Source organism: Lissotriton vulgaris, chromosome 4_1 (genome assembly GCF_964263255.1).
Source record: "Lissotriton vulgaris chromosome 4_1, aLisVul1.2, whole genome shotgun sequence".
In the NCBI taxonomy this organism is placed as follows: domain Eukaryota; kingdom Metazoa; phylum Chordata; class Amphibia; order Caudata; family Salamandridae; genus Lissotriton; species Lissotriton vulgaris.
This window is the reverse complement of record NC_141691.1, coordinates 2,067,028,878-2,067,052,952: the sequence shown is the minus strand read 5'-3', so window position 1 is coordinate 2,067,052,952 and position 24,075 is coordinate 2,067,028,878. Positions and strand designations below refer to the sequence as shown.

General features: G+C 46.3%; 1 protein-coding gene across 4 annotated transcripts in view; it reads right to left on the bottom strand.

Moving 5' to 3' along the window:
- Positions 1–431: 431 nt before the first annotated feature.
- Positions 432–24,075, bottom strand: part of LOC147725010 (uncharacterized) — a 45,871-nt gene continuing 22,227 nt past the window's right edge. For 2 of the 4 annotated variants that reach the window (XM_086966476.1, XM_086966475.1), the window contains 2 exons: positions 20,617–20,765; positions 432–4,410 (listed from right to left, as the gene is read on the bottom strand). In XM_086966476.1, the coding sequence (XP_086822602.1) occupies positions 1,322–2,896 (1,575 nt within the window). In that variant the 5' untranslated portion in view covers positions 2,897–4,410; positions 20,617–20,765 and the 3' untranslated portion in view covers positions 432–1,321. The remainder of the gene's footprint in view (positions 4,411–20,616; positions 20,766–24,075) is intronic. The other 2 variants (XM_086966478.1, XR_015309950.1) reach the window with 2 other exon arrangements.

Genomic DNA, 24,075 nt, shown 5'->3' with positions numbered 1-24,075 from the left:
TAAGGACCAATTTATACCAATTGGATATAAGCCAATCAAACATACACTTTTAAGGGTCAGAGTACATGCACCATGGCCTCGAATGCAGGGTCCATAGGCACTACACAGAGTCATTACACAGGACTAAACCCAGCAACAGTAGGACAAAAATTATTCAGGGGAGCCTGCAAAAAGTGTCTCTCTCACACTTAACTACATAATAAAGCATTGCTTTTGTTCTTTTACTACAAATAACCAAACAGTATATTGTTCCATCAACTCATGAAATAATAAGGTCTTTAAAAAGAAAAACAATGATAACAAACAGCATATTACATGTTAGGGATCTCCATATGCCATGATGTTTTTTCATGAGAATTAGTCATGTCAGTCACATTGCATTGAGGCTATAACATGGCATTTTGTCACAATAAGACATTTTTGAATCCTGCTTTGTTGTTGCAAATAACGTTTTATTGCATATTTATTTTCACAGGTGTGTGTCTTCATGTGTGCATATGAATTTATGATACAAGTAGTATTTTTAAAAAGGACATACAGTTGTCATTGCGATGCAATCTTAGAAAGTGAATGAATGGGGTGATACAGACTTTAAAAAAAAAAAACTCTTGATCCGACACCATGGCGATGATGATCTTTACCTTTATAATTTCAACAATTCCGCACACATTTATATTTACCAGTCTCAAACCCCTGTGCAGGGCAATACAGCAATGTTTATAATATAAAGAAATTGTCAAATAATAGAATACGTAAGGCAAAAGAGGACTGATTGTATTTTTGAATTTGTCTTCTGGATTCACTTTTGTATCCATTCTCTCCCAAATGCTGGTATATTTTATGTCCCCTGGCTTCACTAGTACTCCACATTCTAGGCTATGAGTTTTCTACAATGAACAGATTCTCTGCTTATTTTTCAATATCTGCATTCTTATGAAGCTTTCCTCATGTTTGTCACAATGAATTGCCTTTATTGGGGGTATCTGAGTGAAGTTTTTCCTAGATTCGAAACAAAGAAAAGGTTTCTCTCATTATGGATTGTCTCACAGTGATTTCTTATCAGTAACACTTTCCTACATTCTGTGCATGGATACGGTATCTCACTAGTGTGGGTTATTCGATGACTTATGAGGGCTTTCTTCCTAGTGAAGCCTTTCCCACATTCAGTACAACAATGCGGTTTCTCAACAGTATGGATTCTCTGATGCCTCAACAGCATATTCTTCTGCATAAAGCTTTTCCTGCATTCTGTACACTGATAGGGTTTCTCCCCAGTGTGTATTCTGTGAGGTTTCAACAAATTGCTTTTTATAGTAAAGCTTTACCCGCATTCTGTACATGGATATGGTTTCTCACCAGTATGTATTGTCTGATGCGTCAAACTGCTTTTCGCAGTAAAGCAGTTCCCGCATTTTGTACACTGAAAGGGTTGCTCACCAATATGGATTCTATGATGATGATTCAACAGCGTACTCTTCCGATTAAAGCTTTTCCCACATTCTGTGCACTGAAAGGGTTTCTCACCAGTATGGATTCTCAGATGCCGCAACAGCGTACCCTTCACAGTAAAGCTTTTAACGCATTCTGTACACTGATAGGGTTTCTCACCAGTGTGGATTCTATGATGATTCAACAGCAAACCCTTCCGAATAAAGCTTTTCCCGCATTCTGTGCACTGAAAGGGTTTCTCACCAGTATGTATTTTCTGATGCTTCAACAGTGAGCTCTTCGGAATGAACCTTTCCCCACATTTAGTACACAAATAGGGTTTCTCACCAGCATGGATTCTCTGATGCTGAAGCAGAGCATTCTTCTGATTAAAGCTTTTCCCGCATTCTGTACACTGATATGGTTTCTCACCAGTATGTATTTTCTGATGACTCAACAATGTGCTCTTGTTAGTAAAGCTTTTCCCGCATTCTGTACACTGATATGGTTTCTCACCAGTGTGGATTCGCTGATGTTTCAACAGTGTGCTCTTTTCAATAAAGCTTTTCCCGCATTCTGTACACTGATATGGTTTCTCGCCAGTATGGATTCTCTGATGTTTCAACAGCGTGCCTTTCAACGCAAAGCTTTTCCTGCATTCTGTACACTGATAGGGTTTCTCACCAGTGTGGATTCTCTGATGTTTCAACAGTGTGTCTTTCAACGTAAAGCTTTTCTCGCATTCTGTACACTGATAGGATTTCTCACCAGTGTGGATTCTCTGATGCATTAACAAATTGCTTTTCTGAATAAAGCTTATCCCGCATTCTGTGCAATGATGGGGTTTCTCACCAGTGTGGATTCTCTGATGATTCAACAGTGTGGTCTTTTCAATAAAGCATTTCCCGCATTCTGTACACTGATAGGGTTTCTCACCAGTATGAGTTCTCTTATGGTTCAATAGCTTACTCTTGTCACTAAAGCTTTTCCTGCATTCTGTACACTGATATGGTTTCTCACCAGTATGGATTCTCTGATGCTTCAACAGCTTACTCTTCAGATTAAAGCTTTTCCCGCATTCTGTACACTGATATGGTTTCTCGCCAGTGTGGATTCTCTGATGATTCAACAGTGTGCCTTTCGAAGTAAAGCTTTTCACGCATTCTGTACACTGATAGGGTTTCTCACCAGTGTGGATTCTCTGATGTACTAACAAACTGCTTTTCCGAATAAAGCTTTTCCCGCATTCTGTACACTGATAGGGTTTCTCACCAGTATGAGTTCTCTTATGGTTCAATAGCTTACTCTTGTCACTAAAGCTTTTCCTGCATTCTGTACACTGATATGGTTTCTCACCAGTATGGATTCTCTGATGCTTCAACAGCTTACTCTTCAGATTAAAGCTTTTCCCGCATTCTGTACACTGATAGGGTCTCTCACCAGTGAGGATTCTCTGATGCCTCAACATTGTGCTCTTCTCAGTAAAGCTTTTCCCGATTTCTGTACACCAAAAGGTTCTCACCAGTGTGGATTTGTTGATGCGACAACAAATTGCTTCTCACAGTAAAACTTTTCTGACATTCTATGCACTGATGGGGTTTCTCAACAGTATTGATTCTCTGATGGCTCAACAGCGTACTCTTCACATTAAAGCTTTTCCCGCTTTCTGTTCACGGATAGGGTTTCTCCCCATTATGAAGTCTGATGCACCAACAGTGTGCTCTTTGCAGCGAAGCAATTCTCACATTATAGCCGGAATGGGTTGGCCGATGCATCTACAGTGTTCGGTTCCCACTGAAGCATTGCCTACAGTGTGGCGCCGCGGCCAGGGCGACTGACGCTGGAATCTGGGGACCACGGTTCGATCCCCGGCTCCGGCGGCAGGTTAGCCCAGCACCATGTGACTCTGGGCAATAGCTCGCTTAATCTTCCCGACGGCCCCCAGCGCCTAGAGACCCTTACGGGTGATTGTGCGCTTTACAAATGTGGACTTTACTTTTACTTTTACATTCTGTACAGCGATAGGGCTTCTAACCAGTACGGGTACTGTGATGAATGTACTGTATGATACTCCAAGATTTTCGCACATTCGGTACACTGAAAGGGTTCCTCACTAGTAAACTTTATCTTATGCTTCACCAGTTTGCCGTTATAAGTTAATCTTTTTCCACTTTCTGTACAGTCACATGGTTTCTAACAAGTATGGACTATATGACAACAATGATTTCTTCTCAGGGAAGTTTTTCCCACATGCATTACACTGAAAGGGTTTTTCACCAGCCCAGATTATCTGTTGCTTTACCAGTGCACCATTCTCAGTGAAGCTAATCCCACATTCGACAAGTCTAGCGTTCATCACCTTTATGGACTCTCTGGTCTCAACAGCTTCTTTGGTTCACTGGAGCTTTTCCCACATTCCGTACACTGGTACGACCTATCCTCAGAAAGAACTATTTGATGCATGTGCAGCGAAGAACCATCATTGCAGGTTTACCCACATTCCACTTACAGCGTAAATTTCTCACCAGTAAGCATTCTATGATATTCCAACAGAAATGTTCTGGGGTCATGCTTTTCTCACACTCCTTACACTGGTATGACCTATCCTCAGGATATTCAGATTAACTGCTCTAATTACACATTAGAATTACATTTGTGGGAGTCCGAGTGAAGCAAAGGTTTTCACACTTGGTATACTCAAAGAGATGATCTCTGGTGTGCATATTTTAAAACGGTCCATAAAGTTGAGCTTTGCATGAGTTTTTTTCACACACAAGGTCTGTGTTTCTCTCTTGAACACACACACACATATACATATATATATATACATATACATATACATATACATATACATATACATATCTCGTAAGGTGTGTATCCAGGTCCAACCTAGAGCAGAGGATTTTGTCAAACTTTACACACTGATACGCTTCATCATCTGGCGCTGGGGTGCTGCATGTCTCTTTTTCAGGTTCTTTGATTCTGTGAATAAGAAACAAATTGGTGAGGATGGGAATGAAATCAAAGGGACTATAAAAGACAGAGAAGCTGGATGAGGAAGCAGTGATTTTGAAGAGAAGGGCAGAGGAGAAAAGCACAGGGGTCGCACTTGAGATATTAAGGTTTATTGTCGTAGTTAGAGCATAAACGTAAAGTACATTTATCTGAATGCATCTGGTGAACTAGTTGATCCAGTTGGTGCCTCTGTCAATCAGATCAGAACTGATGAGACTGTTCAGTTTTGAAAAATAAACCTTAACATGTCATTTAACTGGTTGCTAGCCCAGCTGCAGCACTAATACACCAAAGATTGATCAGTAACTTCTAGGACTAGTAGTGTGTGTGAACCGTCCCTCCACTGACTCAAGACTCCAAATACCATATCCCTGGAAGCACCACTGGAACCGCTTTCGGATCTTAGTGACTTTGTGAAGTAAACTTACACAATTCAAGTAATAGTGGATTACTTCTCTGAACAAACTAGCAGTATTTCAGATCCAAGGAGTTGTTTCAAACCATTGCAGGCACACAATGTCCTAAGGCAAGTTAGTTTTCTCCATAAAACAGAGATGTGAGGGCATGTCATGCCATTTCAAAAATTCATATAGAAATTTTGCAATAAAACCTTTCTCCTCTTGTCTCTCAATGACTAACTGGGTAAGGAAGTATAAAACAACCAACAGAGAACAAACAGACAACTGGTCTCTGGAGGAATATATATTCCATATTTACTAACCAACTACTAGTAAACACACATCAGTGAATCATAAATCACGCAAGCATACATGGGGAGTACAAAGCCAAGAATTATTTATGATCCCAACACAGGCAGCCCTACCTCGCAGAGGATTCAAGACAGGCAAGGCCTGGTACTGTGAGGAAGGTTAGACAACATCCTTCTCTCGCCAGAAAATAATCCAGGACCATGAGAGCCTTTCCAGCCTTGCAAAGTAGGTTATACCCCTTAGGAAGCCAAATGACACCCATCAGCAATCATTTCCTGTTGGTGTACCCCCACCATCAGACCGTGCTGTTCCAAGGGAATAGGAGCTGGGGTAAGAGGCATGATAAAGGTTTGGGGATCTGGGAGGGTGACACCCACCTCTGCCAGGAACCACTGACCATGCTCACCACAGAATTGACTGCTGAGCAAAGAGTCACCTCCCTACGACCGAGCATGACGGGGAGTGGCGGACCACCTCCCTCCTGCCTGGTCTAAATGTTGTTAACTTAGTAGAGTGGGGATTTTCGAAGTGCAAAATAGAGACCTGGTCCTAGACTAACCCCAGACAACATTTCATTGATATGTTTCCTGCACAACCATTTTGCCACAAAGTCCCTCACTCTTTATGCACACATTTTCAACACACCAATAATTCTTTCCAAGCTCTCTATGTTGTTGAGCTCAGAACTACAACCATGTAGGGTCCGACATGATATGTGCCCTGAGCTGCATGGGTGGGTATAGAAATCATCGCCCTCCTCAGCACACCAAGAAACACAATGTGTCCGGTAATCAGCCCTGGCAGAGAGGTAGAGCGCAGCCAGGATAACGTCTGCCACTTTATCTGCAAATCAAGAATGCTTGCATATCCTTGCTCAGTCTTGAACCATTAAGGGGCAGAAATGTTTTTTCAGGTTGTATTTCTTTAACCCACACCAGGCCTATTCTGAAGTTGACATTTTAAGATTCAATACAATTTAAAGTAAACACTACATGTACAAGTGATTTCAAAGGTACCTTACAGTGTGAGATGATTAGAAAAAGAACACTGAATGCATACAGTGATTACACAGGTACAATACAGGATGAAGTACACTGTATGCACTTGTCTGTGACCAATTCATATGTTTGTATGAGGGAGACTTACAGCAGTCCCAATCGGGGTCCTCACCCCATTCTAGTGATGCCTCATCTTTAGCCACAGTAATATCCAACCACAATCATACGTGGGGTTGGTGCCCCATCCCTCAGTGATGCCCCAGCTCTCTCATGACCTATGGAAATATGCCAAAGTCATCCTTCTTTTGAAACCACCCTCAAATGATGCAGCTCGGCCAGGAAACTATAAACCAATTTCTCTCCTGGCATTTCGGTTGTTCAGTGCTCTTCTGATGCTACAGGGAGCTCAGAGGAGCGCTGGGGCTTCAGGGAGCTCAGAGGAGCATTTAGGCTGGCAGGAGCTCAGCCTGGCCCGCTCACTCTACGTGAGCTTCTCACAGGTGCTGCACTGAGGCAGATTTAAAAGCTTCCATCAGACAAGGCTGGAGTGGAGAACCACGCATCAAGCAGCCGAGACACACGACACACGTTAGCAGGCAGAAGAATACCTTAGAAGTTGCTACCCTCCCCTGCTCCTCAAACTATGTTCACAGCTCACATTCTGCAGCGCCCAGCTCCCACACCTGCCTATGATGAAAGATGGAGTTCATGGGGGCCAAGAGGTGGTAGATAGAGCTCGGGATGGCCATCACTTGACCTCCTTTGCTACTCCAGCCCAGTTTCCAAGTAGCAGGCAACAGACGTGCATCCACAGCCATCTAGTGCAGGCCTTCCAAATCCTTGTTTTACTACCACCCATTGAATGTTTTCTGTAAAGAGTACCTTCCATAAAGGAAAGTTGGCTCAGTAAAGATTTCAAACCGCTGAGCCAGAAAAAACATTTAAATAGATAAAATGTAATTTTTTTGCACATTGTCATTACGATTCAAAAAGTGTTTTTGGGTTAAATTGTTAAAAATGACTGATTTTTTTACATACCAATGTCTATGAAATATATTACATTAGTGCACACTGCTTTTGTTTGGCTTGGCAGTGATGACATTGTAAACTTTTCATCCAAATTGTTGTTTACATGTGGAATGGAAATGTGTGCCCTGTGCAGACTCCAGCAGTCTGAAATACTCTATATTGAGACACAGCTGATATATTTTTGGTTGAAACTCTAAGCCTCTGTGCTGCTCTGAGCCCTCTGCAGTCCCAGTGCTCCCCTGAGCTCCCTGCAGCCTCATTGCACCATTGAGCCCCCTGAAGCTTCTGTACCTCTGAGCCTTTGCAGCCTTGGTGCATCCCTGAGCCACAGTAATCCTCTCAGCCCACTGCACCATCTGTACGTCTGAGCACTGCAGCCTCAGTGCTCCCCAAAGCTCCCTCCAGCCCGTGCTCCTCTGAGATCCATGCTGCCTCAGTGGTCCACTTAACCCCTGTAACCTCATTGGTTCTGTGAGATCCCAGCAACCTCTGTGCCCCTCTGAGCTTCCCACAGCCTCAGTACTCATCTGATCTCCCTGCAGACTCACTGCTCCTCTAAGCCCTCTGCAGCCTTGGTGCTCCTCTGAGCCCACTGCCCACTGCAGCCCCGGCGCTCCTCTGAGCCCACTGCAGCCCCGGCGCTCCTCTGAGCCCACCCTAGCCTCGGCGCTCCTCTGAACTCCCCCTAGCCTCAGTACTCCTCTGAACTCCCCCTAGCCTCAGTACTCCTCTGAACTCCGCCTAGCCTCAGTGCCCCTCTGAGGGCTCAGAGGAGCACTGATGCTGCAGGGGCTCAGAGGTGCACTGATGCTGCAGGGGCTCAGAGGTGCACTGATGCTGCAGGGGCTCAGAGGAGCGCTGAGGCTGCAGAGAGTAGCTCAGAGGAGCGCTGAGGCTGCAGAGAGTAGCTCAGAGGAGTGCTGAGGCTGCAGAGACCTCAGAGGAGAACTGAGGCAGCAAGAGCTCAGTTGAACACTGAGGCAGTGGTGGTACAGACCAAAGTAGCTGCAGGAGCTCAGAGGAGCAATGAAGCTGCAGAGGGCTAAGAGGAGATTTAGGGCTGCTGGGGCTTAGAGGATCACTATGGCTGCAAGGGCTCAGAAAAGCACTGGGGCAGTAGGGGCCTCAGAGGAGCACTAAGGATGCTGGGAGGTCAGAGGACCACTGGGGCAGTAGGGGCCTCAGAGGAGCACTAAGGCAGCTGGGAGGTCAGAGGACCACTGGGGCAGTAGGGGCCTCAGAGAAGCACTAAGGCAGCTGGGAGGTCAGAGGACCACGGAGGCTGCAGGAGCACAGAGGAACACTGGCCCGACAGGGGGGGGGGGGGGTCAGAAGAGTACAGATGCTGAAGGGGCTACAGGCTGCTTAGTGGAGTACTTAGGCTACAGGGAGCTCAGAGTGACACTGAGGCTGTAGGGGCCTCAGAGTGACACTGAGGCTGTAGGGGCCTCAGAGTGACACTGAGGCTGTAGGGGCCTCAGAGTGACACTGAGGCTGTAGGGGCCTCAGAGTGACACAGGCTGTAGGGGCCTCAGAGTGACACAGGCTGTAGGGGCCTCAGAGTGACACTGAGGCTGTAGGGGCCTCAGAGGAGACCTAGGGCTGTAGGAGGCTCTGCGGAGCACCGATCCGGCTGCAGGGGGGCTCGGCGGAGCACCGATCCGGCTGCAGGGGGGCTCGGCGGAGCTCCGATCCGGCTGCAGGGGGGCTCGGCGGAGCTCCGATCCGGCTGCAGGGGGGCTCGGCGGAGCTCCGATCCGGCTGCAGGGGGGCTCGGCGGAGCACCGATCCGGCTGCAGGGGGGCTCGGCGGAGCTCCGATCCGGCTGCAGGGGGGCTCGGCGGAGCACCGATCCGGCTGCAGGGGGGCTCGGCGGAGCACCGATCCGGCTGCAGGGGGGCTCGGCGGAGCACCGATCCGGCTGCAGGGGGGCTCGGCGGAGCACAGATCCGGCTGCAGGGGGGCTCGGCGGAGCACCGATCCGGCTGCAGGGGGGCTCGACGGAGCACCAATCCGGCTGCAGGGGGGCTCGGCGGAGCACCAATCCGGCTGCAGGGGGGCTCGGAGGAGCACCGATCCGGCTGCAGGGGGGCTCGGAGGAGCACCGATCCGGCTGCAGGGGGGCTCGGAGGAGCACCGATCCGGCTGCAGGGGGCTCGGAGGAGCTCTGGGGCCGCAGGGGGCTCGGAGGAGCTCTGGGGCCGCAGGGGGCTCGGAGGAGCTCTGGGGCCGCAGGGGGCTCGGAGGAGCTCTGGGGCCGCAGGGGGCTCGGAGGAGCTCTGGGGCCGCAGGGGGCTCGGAGGAGCTCTGGGGCCGCAGGGGGCTCGGAGGAGCTCTGGGGCCGCAGGGGGCTCGGAGGAGCTCTGGGGCCGCAGGGCGTTGCAGGGAGATCAGATGAGCATTGAGGCTGCAGAGGGCTCAGAGGAGTAGAGACTGCAGGAACCTGAGGAGAGCAGGGAGGTTGCAGGGAGCTCAGAGGAGCACAAGGCTGCAGGGAGCTCAGAGGAGCACTGAGGCAACAACGGGCTCAGATAAGCACAGAGGCTGCGGAAGGCTCAAAGTAACTAGAGGCTGTAGGGGCCCAGAGGGGCCCCTAGGCTACAGGGAGCTCACAGGCTGGGGCTCAGATGAGCCTCAAGGCTGCAGGGAGCTCAGAAGCGCACAAAGGTTTTAGTGAGCTCAGAAGCGCACAAAGGTTTTAGTGAGCTCAGAAGCGCACAAAGGTTTTAGTGAGCTCAGAAGCGCACAAAGGTTTTAGTGAGCTCAGAAGCGCACAAAGGTTTTAGTGAGCTCAAAAGAGCCCCAAAGGTGTTGAGAGGAGCCCCATGGCTGCAAGGAGCTTAATGGAGCCCCAAGGCTACTGTGAGCTCAGAGGAGCCCCGAGGCTACTGTGAACTCAGAGGAGCCCCAAGGCTTCAGGGAACTCAGAGGAGCCCCAAGGCTTCAGGGAACTCAGAGGAGCCCCAAGGCTTCAGGGAACTCAGAGGAGCCCCAAGGCTGCAGGGAACTCAGAGGAGCCCCAAGGCTGCAGGGAACTCAGAGGAGCCCCAAGGCTGCAGGGAACTCAGAGGAGCCCCAAGGCTGCAGGGAACTCAGAGGAGCTCCCAGGCTGCATGTAGATTTAAAAGAGCCCCATGAAATAGCGAGGGGTCCCACTTACTCAAAGGACAGGGCACTGTTTAGACTGAAAAGTCAAAAATAAAATTCCCGTTGGGCTTGTAGATGCAAATTCAATCACACTCTTCACCGTCACTAAATCTCATTACATACCTCTTTGACCCGCGATAGCATGAAGGTTAAGGTTAATACCACACCTGTGTATTTTTATAGAAAAATGATTTCCCTTTATTATTTTATTTACATGTATCCAATCTCATTTCTAAATCAATAATTTAAAAAGCTAAACAATACAATGTCTCAATCCTATCCTACATAAAAATATTAAAATTCCAACAAACTTATTTTTCAAGAAGGACCGAATGAACATTGCAATTCATAAAACTACAAAAACACAAACATAGACAGGGAAAATACAACAGATAGTCACATGTCTTTTAAAAGTAACCAAACATTTTTAGATCATTGATTGTATCAGAGTATCATGAAACAGTAGTATTGGCTGTGTTCCACAATTTCTTCCAGGTTTGGTTTTAGTTATGCATCAACGTGTTTCGGTGGGCACCCCATATTTATGTCCACCTTCTTCGGGATAAATTAATGTTTCCCAAAGTCTAGTTAAAAATGAAATGGCCAAATTCCTCTATTCACAAGAACAAAGTTGTATTGTTATTCTATTCTTAATGTGGTTCGTGGTTTGCAGCTCAATCTATCAGGGTTTCTATTAATTTCCCAGATGCATAACTATCATCACTCATCCGTACTCGACTACCACCATTCATACCAGATAAAATCTTTGTGTCCAACGTTTTAGTTTACACCTTACATCATTCATAATGAGTATATATATTTTTTTTTTTCATAGGAGTAATACTTCGGGAACCCACTAATACTGGGGCTCTCTCCCAGGTAATATTGTACCTTATATGCCCGCTCACTGGTATTTTTTACTTGAAGAATATATATATATATATATATATATATTCACTGAAAAAAACATAGGTTATAGACCATATATAGTTAGGGATTAGCATTTAAAAAACCTTATTTTACTCACACAAAACCATTGAAATTCCATATATAGTTAGTTGCACTAACTATATATCGCGCACCGGCAATCCACTGCTGATGATGTCACATATTACATCATTCATGACATGGTCAGTGACATCACTGATGACATCACTGATGACATCTCAAATGACATCACTGATGACATCATCCAGTGACTGTGTTTCTGTAAAGTTTAAATATGTTTTACATATTGAAGAATGAGTAGATGTAGAAGTGTCTGGATGAAGGATTTAGTAGGTGCGTGACTGACTGTATGAGTGAGTGATTAAATGTGTCTCACTCAGTGCATGGGTTAGTGACTAAACTGTCTTAATTTGTGCATCATTATGTCTGTTGTTCTGTAAACTGCTGCATGTGTTGGTCAGTAGCTATATGAGTAACTATATGGGTTATTGATTGATTGCCCAAGTATTTGTATGGGAGACTGAGTGTGTGTGTGGCTGGCTGGGAGGTATGTGACTCTGTGCAAATCAATGTGTACTTGTATCAATGATTGTATAAGAGAGTAAGTATGTGTTAGTATATGTTTCAAAATGTAAGGTGCTCTATGTTTAACTGTATAGATTAGAAAATGGAAGTGTGATTGATTATTTACAGGACTGACTAGGTGTGTGAGTAACTCCATGGATGAGTGACAGAGTGTGAGAGTCTGTATAGGTGTATGAGTGCATATGATAGTGTTGTAAAGATGAGTGATTGTATGTATGAATGATTGTATGGGTAAATGAGTGAATGTGTGTGTAAACATAGGAATCACTGAGTGCGTATGTAGTAACTAGTATTGGTGTGTCAATGGTTTCAAAAATTATACTCTGTATTGAACACTGGGTGTAACAGTGGTTATATTAAAGTGTGAGTAGATGCATTATATTGTCACATGAATGATATCATCAGTGATGTGGTCATTGATGTCATTAGTGATGTCATCAGTGATGTCATTTGAGAAGTCATCAGTGATGTCATCAGTGATGTCATTTGAGATGTCATCAGTGATGTCATCAGTGATGTCACTGACCATGTCATGAATGATGTAATATGTGACATCATCAGCAGTGGATTGCGGGTGCGCGATATATAGTTAGTGCAACTAACTATATATGGAATTTCAATGGTTTTGTGTGATTAAAATAAGGTTTTTTAAATGCTAATCCCTAACTATATATGGTCTATAACCTATGGTTTTTTCAGTGAATTTCAATGGTTTTTTAATAGCAAATATCATAAGCTGTCGAATGTCAAGTACGTGGTAAGTAAAAACATTTTCGTGTTTATGCACACTGATCTGCTTTGAATGCTGCCCCTCCCCTCCCCCTCATTTCTATTAGGAGTACTCTCTCTTTGCAGATAGTGAAGGGTAGTTAACGCAGGCCTTTGCCCCCGTTGTAATCCGTCGTGCCTGCTTCTCTCTCCATTTGATTGATTGTTATCCAAGCATTTACTGTTTTAGAATTGGTTCTCTTTGGTTCATTCTCTATTTACAAACAAGCACAGAGTCGCAATACTCTGTTTAGTCTTTGCAGATAGCGAAAAATCATGTAAAAAAACAAAAGGAATCGAGCAAAATCAGTAGGCCACTAATGGGATCTCTTTTTGACCTCGCTAAAATAGAAACATTAGGAACAACCCCTCATGACAAACACAAAACTATTGAGATGAACTGAACTCCACACCATGATGGCTGCAATACAGCTCGGCTCCGCCACCCACCCCGCCCAAAATATCGATAAACTCTATGCAAATATTACAAATATATACAACACACCAGCAAAGTAACAGGGTAAAACATTTTATTAAACAACTATTTACATAACTATTTTCTACTTTTTGTTGCCCGATCCGGCTAGCTCAATCGATCGAGCATGAAACTCATGCACTCTGATGGTTCAAAGTTTTGAGGAGTGCTTGTAACACTGTCTGAAGCCTATTTGCACTTGCTTCAGCTTCACTATTCTCAAAGTAAAGTGGGGGCTGTTTGAGGACGTGACTGCATTTGTGAACAATGTAATGCGGTGCCACCCTGACCCGCTTGACGGAGGCCCCCGAGGGACAGTGTGATGGCGCGGACTCGGAGGGGGCGCTTGGCTCCGGCTCCCTCCCCAAGTCGTGTTCTCCTGGTGTAGCCTGAGATCGCCCCCGACATAGGTGGCCGGCTCCCGGGATCAAGCGGAACTTTTTGCCTTTTGGTAACTCTTCCATTCTTGACCTTGTCCCACAATCCGTTTCACCTAAAGACACGCTGTAGTGGGGCGCCCCTTTACCATTTCAGTTGCCATTCCGCCCGCTTTTGCTACACTGTGCCTCTTCCGCTATTCAGCTGTTTACCGCCCGCTCTTTCGACTACAGCGTCTCGCTCACCATGTAGTTGAGTTGCTCCCGCTCTTGCGCTGCAGCGATAGCCGGCTGTCACAGTACTCTCAAAATGGCGGCCGGCTCTTCAGATTTGGGCGTGGTCCACTAAAATTGCCCTGCGACACCTTGGAACTCGGACGCTTGTCTGCTAGAGATTGGGCTCCATTCTCGAAAGCGTCCCCTCAGCCTTGAAGATTCTACAAAAGTCTTGGGGGCCCCCGACTCCCGCAGGCTTCTGGTGGGGAGCGGCTAGCATTATTGCTCGTCGAATGGCCACGACGGAGCTACGAAATGGTGGTGCTCTCATGCTAACGCCAGCTTCAGTCTGAAACATCCAGAAACACTGTAGACTACCAATTCGATCAGTTCCGGTAGCGCCCCAACGTGACCCGGTAGAGAAGAACTAGCCCTCCCCTCTTTGACTGATGGTTCTTGTTGCCTGTCCCTTCTGTTGTCATTTAACAGAACTATTTAGCCTGCTGAAAGGGGTTGTGTTCCGACCGCTGGTTGGTGGAGACATTTTGACTATATTCTGGACCTGCGTTGTCGCGTAATGCGTCATATGACGCGCCGCGTTAGCGCATCCGGAAGTGATCCGGGGTGCGACGCGCAGCGCGTAACGTAAGCATAACAGGTCATGTGACTTGTTAATAAAACTTTTCATTGGTTCATTTTACTTTTCTTATTCTAATGATGAAAGGCTTGGTCATATGACCTAAAAATTACGCTTTTTATTACTTTCGAACATTATTTTTTCTTAAATATATGTTATAATGTTCCAGGCTAATGTACTTTCCCGGAAAATTTACAACTGTCCTGCAAGTAAAATATATTCCTTTTTCGAGAAAAAGGGCGTTTCTTCGTCCCATGACGGAGCCGTTGAGCAAAAGAGGGTCGGCCTGCTGTCTTAGTCGCCGATACGCCTGAATATGAGATTCTTATCGATCACTTTATGTTGCAGGAGTAGAAAACACAACAGCCCTTGACCATTTATCTTTACTGCGTTCCTGCGTATTATACCTTTTACCCTTCATGTAATTGGTCTGCTTTATTTCACTTGCCTTTTACTGATTCTAAAACAGTGACTATTATTAAAAACTTTACCAATGTATATACTACTACCATGTTTTCTTTTAAAAACCTTTATTGTGAAAATGTCATTATACAAATACGGGCCTATAACCACGTGGGCCGGCCACGGAGCAAACTGTGATCGTATATGATGAGTAGACTTTTACACTGTAGAGGAACGTAACGGGCGGGCCATTAGGTTGCAAGTACTAAAGTGTCTAACAGTTGCAGAATCGGTGGACGTACATTTTATAATTAAAATACGACAGGGCCAGTTACAATAAAATTATCTAGATATACATTTGCAGGCAAGTACCATGGGTGACGTTAATTCGAACTTTCAATAGTACAGTAATCAATAACACATCAGAACTTAATATCAATAGGGATATCGAAATATTCAATCTATTCTCGTCCCCGCCCGCCATGTGCTTCAAAACTGCATACGTATCTCGTGATATCAAGGTTGTGCAACCAGTACACAACAAGGAGTTACGAGTCCCATTTATTCCGGCGCCATTTTGGGCGAGGACGGGCAGGTCCAGGATATAGTCAAAATGTCTCTACCAACCATCGACTATGATGATGTTCATATGCTGTATTTATTAGAGTAACACTCATCTGTCCACATGAAATTAATTTGCCACAATCTAAACATGTCATTTTAATCTTTCCAAAGTTCTTCTAAATATTTGGGACCGTTTCCCTTGCCTCTGATGCTGTCAGTGCCACTTCTTTGATGAATGTACTGGCAGGTCGGGGGTTCTCCTCCAAATCTCTCTTTTATGCAGCACTATAATTAATCGGTGCCACCTCTCCATATGACGATGCATGGTATAGTTACCATAACTATATTTTTTTTCGGTTCCTCTGGAGAGTACATCGTGGCAGATGAAGCGTGTAACGTACCGGGCATTTACCTTTTTTTGCATGTAGCATCAAGAGCGGCCGAAACTCAGCTGAATGGCAACTGAAACGGTAAAGGGGCGCCCCACTACAGCAGACGAGCCTCCACCTAGGAAGGCCCGTTCACGCCGCCTCCCCCACCCCTCCCTTCGGGCACCTCACGCCGTTATTCGGAGCAGGATTGTAGGATGGCCACACCAGTACGGCAACTTGCTAGACACCACCTCGGTGCCTACCGAATCTCAGCGCCTTGTGGTGTCTTCTATTCAGAAAACATTGTTGTGCTGCCTTCGACCTATTCGCCGTAAGTGCGCACGCAACTCAGCTGCATAGCTTTCTAGACACCACCTCGGTGCTAACCGAATCTCAGCGCCTTGTGGTGTCTTCTATTCAGAAAATATTGTTGCGCTGCCTTTGGCCCCATTCGCACATCGGTCCGCTACCGACGCCATCTCACAGGCCAACGGGGCGCCCCACGCCGACTTTCAGCATTGTAGGATGGCCACACCAGTGCGACAACTTGCTGGACACCACCTCGGTGCCATCCGGATCTTGGCGCGTTGTGCTGCCTTCGGCCTATTCGCACATCGGTCCGCTACTGACGCCGCCTCACGTGCCAACGGATTTTCTACGCTTTTTATACCCTATGCCGCATAACAGGTCATGTGACTTGTTTATAAAACTTTTCATTGGTTCATTTTACTTTTGGTTTCCTAATGATGGAAGGCTTGATCATATGACCTAAAAATAACACTTTTCATTGGATGAAAACTATTTTTTTTCCCAAACGATGAAAGCCCCACCTTGTTTCTGGATGTTTCAGACTGAAGCTGGCGTCAGCATGAAAGCACCACCATCTCGTGGCTCCGTCGTGGTCATTCCGCGAGCAATCATGGCAGCCGCTCCCCACCGGAAGCCTGCAGGAGTCGGGGGCCCCCAAGACTTTTGTAGAATCCTCAAGGCGGAGGGGACGCTTTTGAGAATGGGGTCCAAGACCTAGCAGACAAGCGTCCGATTTCCAAGGTGTCCCAGGGCCATTTCAGTGGACCAGGCCCAAAAAGGAAAGAGCCTGCCGCCATTTTGAGAGTCCTGTGACAGCCGCCTATCACTGCACCGCAAGAGTGGGCGCAACTCAGCTGAATTGCGGATTTTGACACAGTGGACCAAAAGCGGACGGAATGGCAACTGAAACGGTAAAGGGGCGCCCCACTACAGCAGACGAGGCTCCACCTGGGGAGGCCCGTTCACCGGGCCTCTCCCCCCCCCCCCCCGGGGCACCCCACGCCGTTATTCGGAGGGCGGCAACTTACTGGACATCACCTTGGTGCCATCCACATTTCAGCGCGTTCTGCTGCCTTGGAACTATTTGCACAACAGACCGCTACTGACGACCCACCCCCCAGGACGCCCCACGCCGGATACCCAAATCAGTGCGGCACCCAGGCAACATCACCTGGGTGCCGTCCAGAAATCTGGACGTTGTGTTGCCTTGGGACTATTCGCACAACCGACCGCTACTGACCATTGTTCCTTCTTTTTCCCTAAAAATGTTTAAATGTTTTTACTGTTTTTGTTTTGTTGTATATATTTATAAGTTATTAAAGTTTTATAATCCTACTACTTTGTTGGAGTGCTATATATTTTTAATGTGACACATAATTGTAAAAACTTTGATGTACAAAGAGTCAACCCTGGAATCTTCCGCTTCAGGCTCGGTCCCCTCCCCAATCACAATACAGGATGGTTTTCAGATAGAAGGAACGCGTGTGGTGTGACGGATCTCATCGGGTGTGGGCCTTGATCTACTATAACTCCTTTGAAGAGGGGTGATTCTTTACAGCTGGGGCCATAAACTACATCTGCAAGGCTAGCTGATAGCCTGGGACCGGCCTGGACAATCGGACACAGAGGAAGAGGAGTGTCAGAGGGTGCGGTAGTGAATAGGGCGAAAGGGAGGTGTCGGGCGGGCACAGGGTGTGATTCTCAGGGAAGAGCAGCGCAGATGGGGGGAGGTTTATTGCCCATGCATAAGACAGAGAGTGGGGGTGACCAGTGCCTGGGGGAGATGCTTGCGAGGGTGGGGAGCCATGCTAAGGATCGACAGCGTGCAGAGAGTGGGTCTGGTCAACTCATCTAAAATGGCTGCCGTGCACGACAAAAGTGTGGCATTTGAAAAAAGGCAAGATGGCGCAGACAATGTTTTTCAACACTTCCTGATTTCCTTCGAATCGAACGTTAACAGACGTTGGGGCATATTACCAAAGTTAAGCGATATTTATCCCTAACGATGCTTAGCAACAAATTTTTTACCGCTAAGCATCGTCAGAAATTATCGCAGATAAACCTTGCTATTATCAAGGTTTATCGCAAATGCGATAAAAAACGGCCGCAATGCATTAATATCGCTGAAAAGTCAGCGATATTCATGCATTACCGAGCTAATGCTCTTAGCCATGTTATCCACCTCCCATTGGATAACATGGCTAAGAACTGCTCAGGGCAGGTGTTACTTTTTGGAGATATTCGCGCTTAGTGCGAATATCTCCAAAAGCTGGTAATAGGAGATAGCGATGTTAGCGACTGTTTCCAGTCGCTAACATCTTGGCATGCCGACTTTGCATGTCATTAGTGATAAATATCACTGACATGCAAAGTGGGGCCCAAGATGGTCGCTATCTCCTACTAGCGGTCGCTAACTGGTGTTAGCGACAGCTAGGTAATACGGAGATAATTTTATCTCCGCTTTCTTGGCTTTTAAAGCCAAAAAAGCGGAGATAAACCCCCTTGATAATATGCCCAGTTATCTCTCCCACACTACCGGTCCCCCTGGGCTTAAACGCCGAGATGGTAGGGACTGCATCCCGTGAAGATAGGCCGAGACGTCACTCAGCAGAAAAAAAAGTAACAAAAAAAGTCTATAAACATACAATAAGTTAAGTCAATCATTCTTCATTCCTTGTAGTACGCTCCCCAGTCCGCTTCCCGTTACGCTAACCGGGCGCACCCCACCAAAAAAACGTTTTTTTTTTTTTTTTTGCCCCGCGAGCCCTTTTAAAGCCTCCACATCAAACCTAGGGGGTCAGGGAGGATCTACTATGCCCCCTTATGGTCATTTGCCCCTTCGCTTTGGCCTCCTCTTGTCTCTCGATCCTACCGAGAGACAAGATGGCGGCCGCTACGGACTGTTTGGAATGTTTACAGACGCCGGAGAACCAATCAGCTTCGCTTCACAAAGCTCCGTAACGCGAAAAGTACGCGAAGTGGAGCGCTGCCCGGAGCGCTGTTACAGATATATATCTTTTTTTGAACGTTAATTTCTCAAAATCCACTGGAGCACATATATTGAGACCTAGCAAAGGCACATCGGGCTACCAGTCCCTACAATTTTGCCAAGTTTCGTGCAAATCCATTCAGCCGTTCGATTATTATTATTTTTATTTTTTTTGCCCCGCGGGCCCTTTTAAAACCTCCACATCAAACCTAGGGGGTCAGGGAGGATCTACTATGCCCCCTTATGGTCATTTTCCCCTTCGCTTTGGCCTCCTCTTGTCTCTCGATCCTACCGAGAGACAAGATGGCGGCCGCTACGGACTGTTTGGAATGTTTACAGACGCCGGAGAACCAATCAGCTTCGCTTCACAAAGCTCCATAACGCGAATAGTACGCGAACTGGAGCGCTGCCCGGTCCGCTGTTACAGATATATATCTTTTTTTGAACGTTAATTTCTCAAAATCCACTGGAGCACATATATTGAGACCTAGCAAAGGCACATCGGGCTACCAGTCCCTACAATTTTTCCAAGTTTCGTGCAAATCCATTCAGCCGTTCGGGCTAAAAGTGAGGCCAACCGCCCTATGGAAAACTCAATGTTAAAAACACGTTTGGGACCCCCCTTTTTTCTCGGCCCCCCCTTGACGAAACCCCCCCAAATTTTCAGGGGCTGCTCAGAAACAACATGTTCCATTTTCCTGAAAATTTCAGCCAATTCCGTCCACAAACGCCAAAGTTATTAGACATAGAATTTTCAAAAATCCCATAGAGAAAAAATCCTAACTATATATACCTACTGACGACCGCCAGTAGGTAATATATAAGAAATATTCAGATTTCACCCTTCTCCAAAAGTGTGCAATTTCGCCACACGTTCCTTATATGTAGCCTCAAGTAAATAGTCTCACCTCGAGCTCAGGACATCTAGAATAGAGGAAGATTTTAACTAATACATTTCTATAGTCTTTATATTATGTTCCCCTATTTACCCCAATTATTCCCATACCTTATAGGTACCCGCAGTGTGGTGACCAAGAGTATACTTTTCTTAAACACTCTAATTCAAATGGAATTAGTTTAGGAAGATTCAGTACTATATTATGTTTCAATCTTGTCTGGTGGTCAGGTTTTTTTCTTTGGTCAGTATTGCAAACCTAAAGAAACCAAGTGAACATATACAAATCCTTTCTTCATGGTTCCAATAACTAATTTAATCTCCGTTTACATTATAAAACTCTATATAGTTTGTTTGTACCTTACAGAAAGATTCTTGTCCTCCACACTCTAATTCATATAAACACTTTGATTGGGTCTAATCTTATATTCTTTCTCAATCTTGTCTGAATGTCAACTTAATTCTTTAATCAATATTAGAATCCTACAAAGATTAAGGGAACCTATGTTAACTCTTTCTACAATGGATTTAATAGCAAATAGAGTCTTAGTTTATACCTACTATTTCACGAATGTGGCAGCTGTCCTCCTTTCCTCGATCGGGTCTAAAACAGAACCTACGTAATATAAAGAAGGTATTTCCTACCTCTCCCTTATAGTAAAATATTGTATATGTTTAAAAAGATTTTGTATTTATTTAACCTCCCTCTCGTAACTAACTGACTTATTTAAGCCCCTAGGTCTCCATTCCTACCTCACGCTTCTTGGGACATGTGGTTCGTCCTCCTTCACTTTCGTTTTGCAATCTCTGCCGCCATTTTCTTCGATGTTAAATGTGTTTCTTTGTCGCGGCAAAGGTTATGGACACGTCACTAGTTTCCTCTCATAGTTAGTATCGCCATCCTAAGGTGGTTAAATTAGTAACACATGAGTATCCAACAATGCTTATATTTAGTGTTTAAAACACTGTATGTCAGTGTTGAGGAGAAATGTATTATGGAACAACATTGTAATTCACATATATAACCCCAAAGTTTGTTAAACCGGTTTTATATCTTCCCCCTAACTTCTATGTTTATTTTTAATGTGTTTCTTCTAATAGAATTATAATAAAACCGCAAGTCCACTCTCTATACTCATTGTGACATAAAGATATACCTATGATTCATGCAGAAACATTGATCGTATTCTCCACACACACCACAAGTACGACACATGGCACACTGGCCGCACCCTAATTAGTCAAAGAACAGGATCTGGAGCATATAGTCTTTCATAGGTTTATTGCAGAAAGAAACACAAATAGTATCAGATTTCATAGGTATTCTATCACCTTCAAATCCTTTTCTACGTGGGTTTACAGCATGCTGGACCCTTTGTACTCTTTTGAACAATTTAAAATCGCCATTAAAAAAATACATTTGGCGGCCAGGCAAGATGGCTGGGTGGAGGTGAACCACTCCAGCTCAGGTGCCACGAAGCTGTTTCAGGCAACAATTGATGACACACGTAGTGACCAGCAGCCAGATCCCAAACCGGATGACTTATAGAACTGGCAGGGATCGATGAAAACATCCGCAACGATCCGGCAGAGTGGGCTGACGGCTGAGCACGGCCCGAGACTCCAGAGGGTTGTGTGATGGCGGCTCTCACGTTCGAGAGCACCCGAGCGTAGACTAGGAATCAACCTCTGGGCAGGCTGAATTGCCGGAGGCCAGACATCACCGAGAAACATCCTACCTAGAGCCCCTAGTACCTGCACAGGGGGCCATGAGGCTCAGGACCAAAGGAAGGACCCAGAAAAATGCAGCGTGGCACGGGGCGCCCCAGCTGTAGGAACCAGCACCGGAAAGGCCCCTTGATCGGCTCATCGGATCAGCAGTAGTGAGTAAAGGCCAGAGGTTTGTCGTACCAGGCCGAGGGTCACCTGGGAATGCGACGAGAGAGTCGTTCAAGGCCCCGAGATAGTGCACACTCGAGGCGCCGGTCGCGCCTGACCCCAAGATTGCGGCTGCAGAGGGGAGCCGAGCGAGGCGAGAGAGCCCTGAAGGGTGAAGCTGCTGAAAGTAAAGACAGCACTGGGACGAGACAACAAGGAGAAGTAAAGTTGCGGGGGCATACACTTTTGAGAATGAGGGACCAGCACCGGGTCGCTGCATGCCTGACCCCAAGTTGGAGGATAGGGGCAATTGAAACCAGACTACACATGCAGCAGAGTTCTTAGTCCACCTAGACACAACAGGAGATTTCTGAATATTGGGGGTCAGGGCTCCACTGCCCACGATCAAGAAGCAGGGGGCCGCACCTATACCACCTAAAAAGTCCAAAAGTAAGGTCAAACATTTCTTCACCCCGGCGGAGAATACCAGGGGGACGACTGTTCCATCATGGCACTTACGAAGGACGACCTTGTGGCTTTCCTGAGGGAATTCAAATCCGAGCTGCACACAGAACTGAAAATGCTCATAAAGGCCTCAATGGAACAACTTAAAGCCGACCTCACTGAGTATTTCATCCCTTCAACAAGAAGTTGACTCCATCGGCACAAGAGTACTGGAGGTGGAGGCCCAAACACAGGATCTTGCTAGGAGAACCACGGACATGCACATGAGAGTTCAGGACTTGAAGACCCAGCTACAACAGACACTGATGAAAAACGAGGATTCGGAAAACAGGTCACGGAAGGACAATATACGAATCAGGGACCCGGAGGAAGAAGCAGAAGGTCCGGACATGGAGACGTTCGTCAAGGGTCTTTTCGCGGAAATAGTGAGCCCACATCCAATAAAAATAGAGAGCGCATTTTGTGAGCACACCCGCGGCAGGAGAAAGACAGACCAGAGATGTTCTGGTCAAGCCACACTCCTTTAAAGTTAAGGAAGCAATACTGCAAGCAGCCAGGAAGAAAGGCACGATCGCCTTTCAAGGCTTTAGCTACATGCTGTATCAGAACCTCACGCACTCCACTCTAAGACAGCAACTCTTCTGGCTTTTGACAACAAAATTAATAGCAGACATCAGATACCGATGAACCTGTCCGTTTGGTCAAGACTACAAACCCAATAATAAGTCGCAAGATGTCACGGATCTGGAGAGGAGCCTGGAACTACTGGGGCTCCTTCCAGCAGAAGATTCAGAGCCTCAACCAACCTCAAAAGACGGAGGGACCTTGCACACGTCGGCTTCCTAGTGGCGAACAATCCCAGGGGGAGACAGACCAAGATGTAAAATGGATTTGACATTCATTAAAGGCACCACGGTTACCTCGGAATATCTCAGAGATTTACTAAGAGAAACCGAAATGGACAAAACCAACAGGTCGAGACATCTGCGAACCGAGATACAGGGAGGGCAGCACCTCCTAAGGATCTCAGACAGATAAAGACAACACATGGACACACTACATTTGTAACAGAGCAGAGATAGCCGAGGTGGTGGGCCTAGACAATGGCGCCCACCAACGTGCCTAGCATCACGAAGGACGGTATCGATGGGGGGTCATCAGGTCTATCGGCAAAGGTTTTGTTGGGTTTTGCAGTTCCACAGTTGGGAGGGGGGGGGTGTTATGGGGAAAGGTGGTGGCCATATAAAGGTGTTCAGTCTACATCACAATGCCTCAACAGGGAGCACCTGGACAAAGGCACAACGGGGGAGGCCGTAGGGAGCAACGAGGAGGGAATTGCTGCATGCATTAGAATTAGAGGGGGACGGGAGGAAAAGGGGACGACTCACCATAACGTTTAGTATAGCCTCCTGGAATGTTATGGGGCTGAACTCCCCGCTCAAGCTTCAAAAAGTCTGGAAATACTTAATAGATCACCAACACGATATAGTGGCTCTTAATTTCTATCAATCCAAGAAAGGAGACTTTGGGCTTTTTTAAGGTCCAGCATACATGCCCAGACAATAGCAGTATGAACAAGCATTTGCAATGCAATAGGTATCGCATTAGGAAAGTTTGAGCTATTGGTATTGTAAATGACAAAGTGGTACAAAAGGGGGTGGTGGTGGACGGAGCATCTGAAGCAATCAAAGACTCGCACCCAGTCAACAGATCTGGGTTTAATCCAGCACCGTTCTTTAGCCCGCTCTGCCACCCCAGTTCAGACATGGCCATATGCAAATCAGTCTGACCCTGTGCCTCATGGTAACAGTCCAGCCCGAACTGCCAAGCCATGCCTTCCCTGGACCGGAAACAAGCTTCCGAGGACCG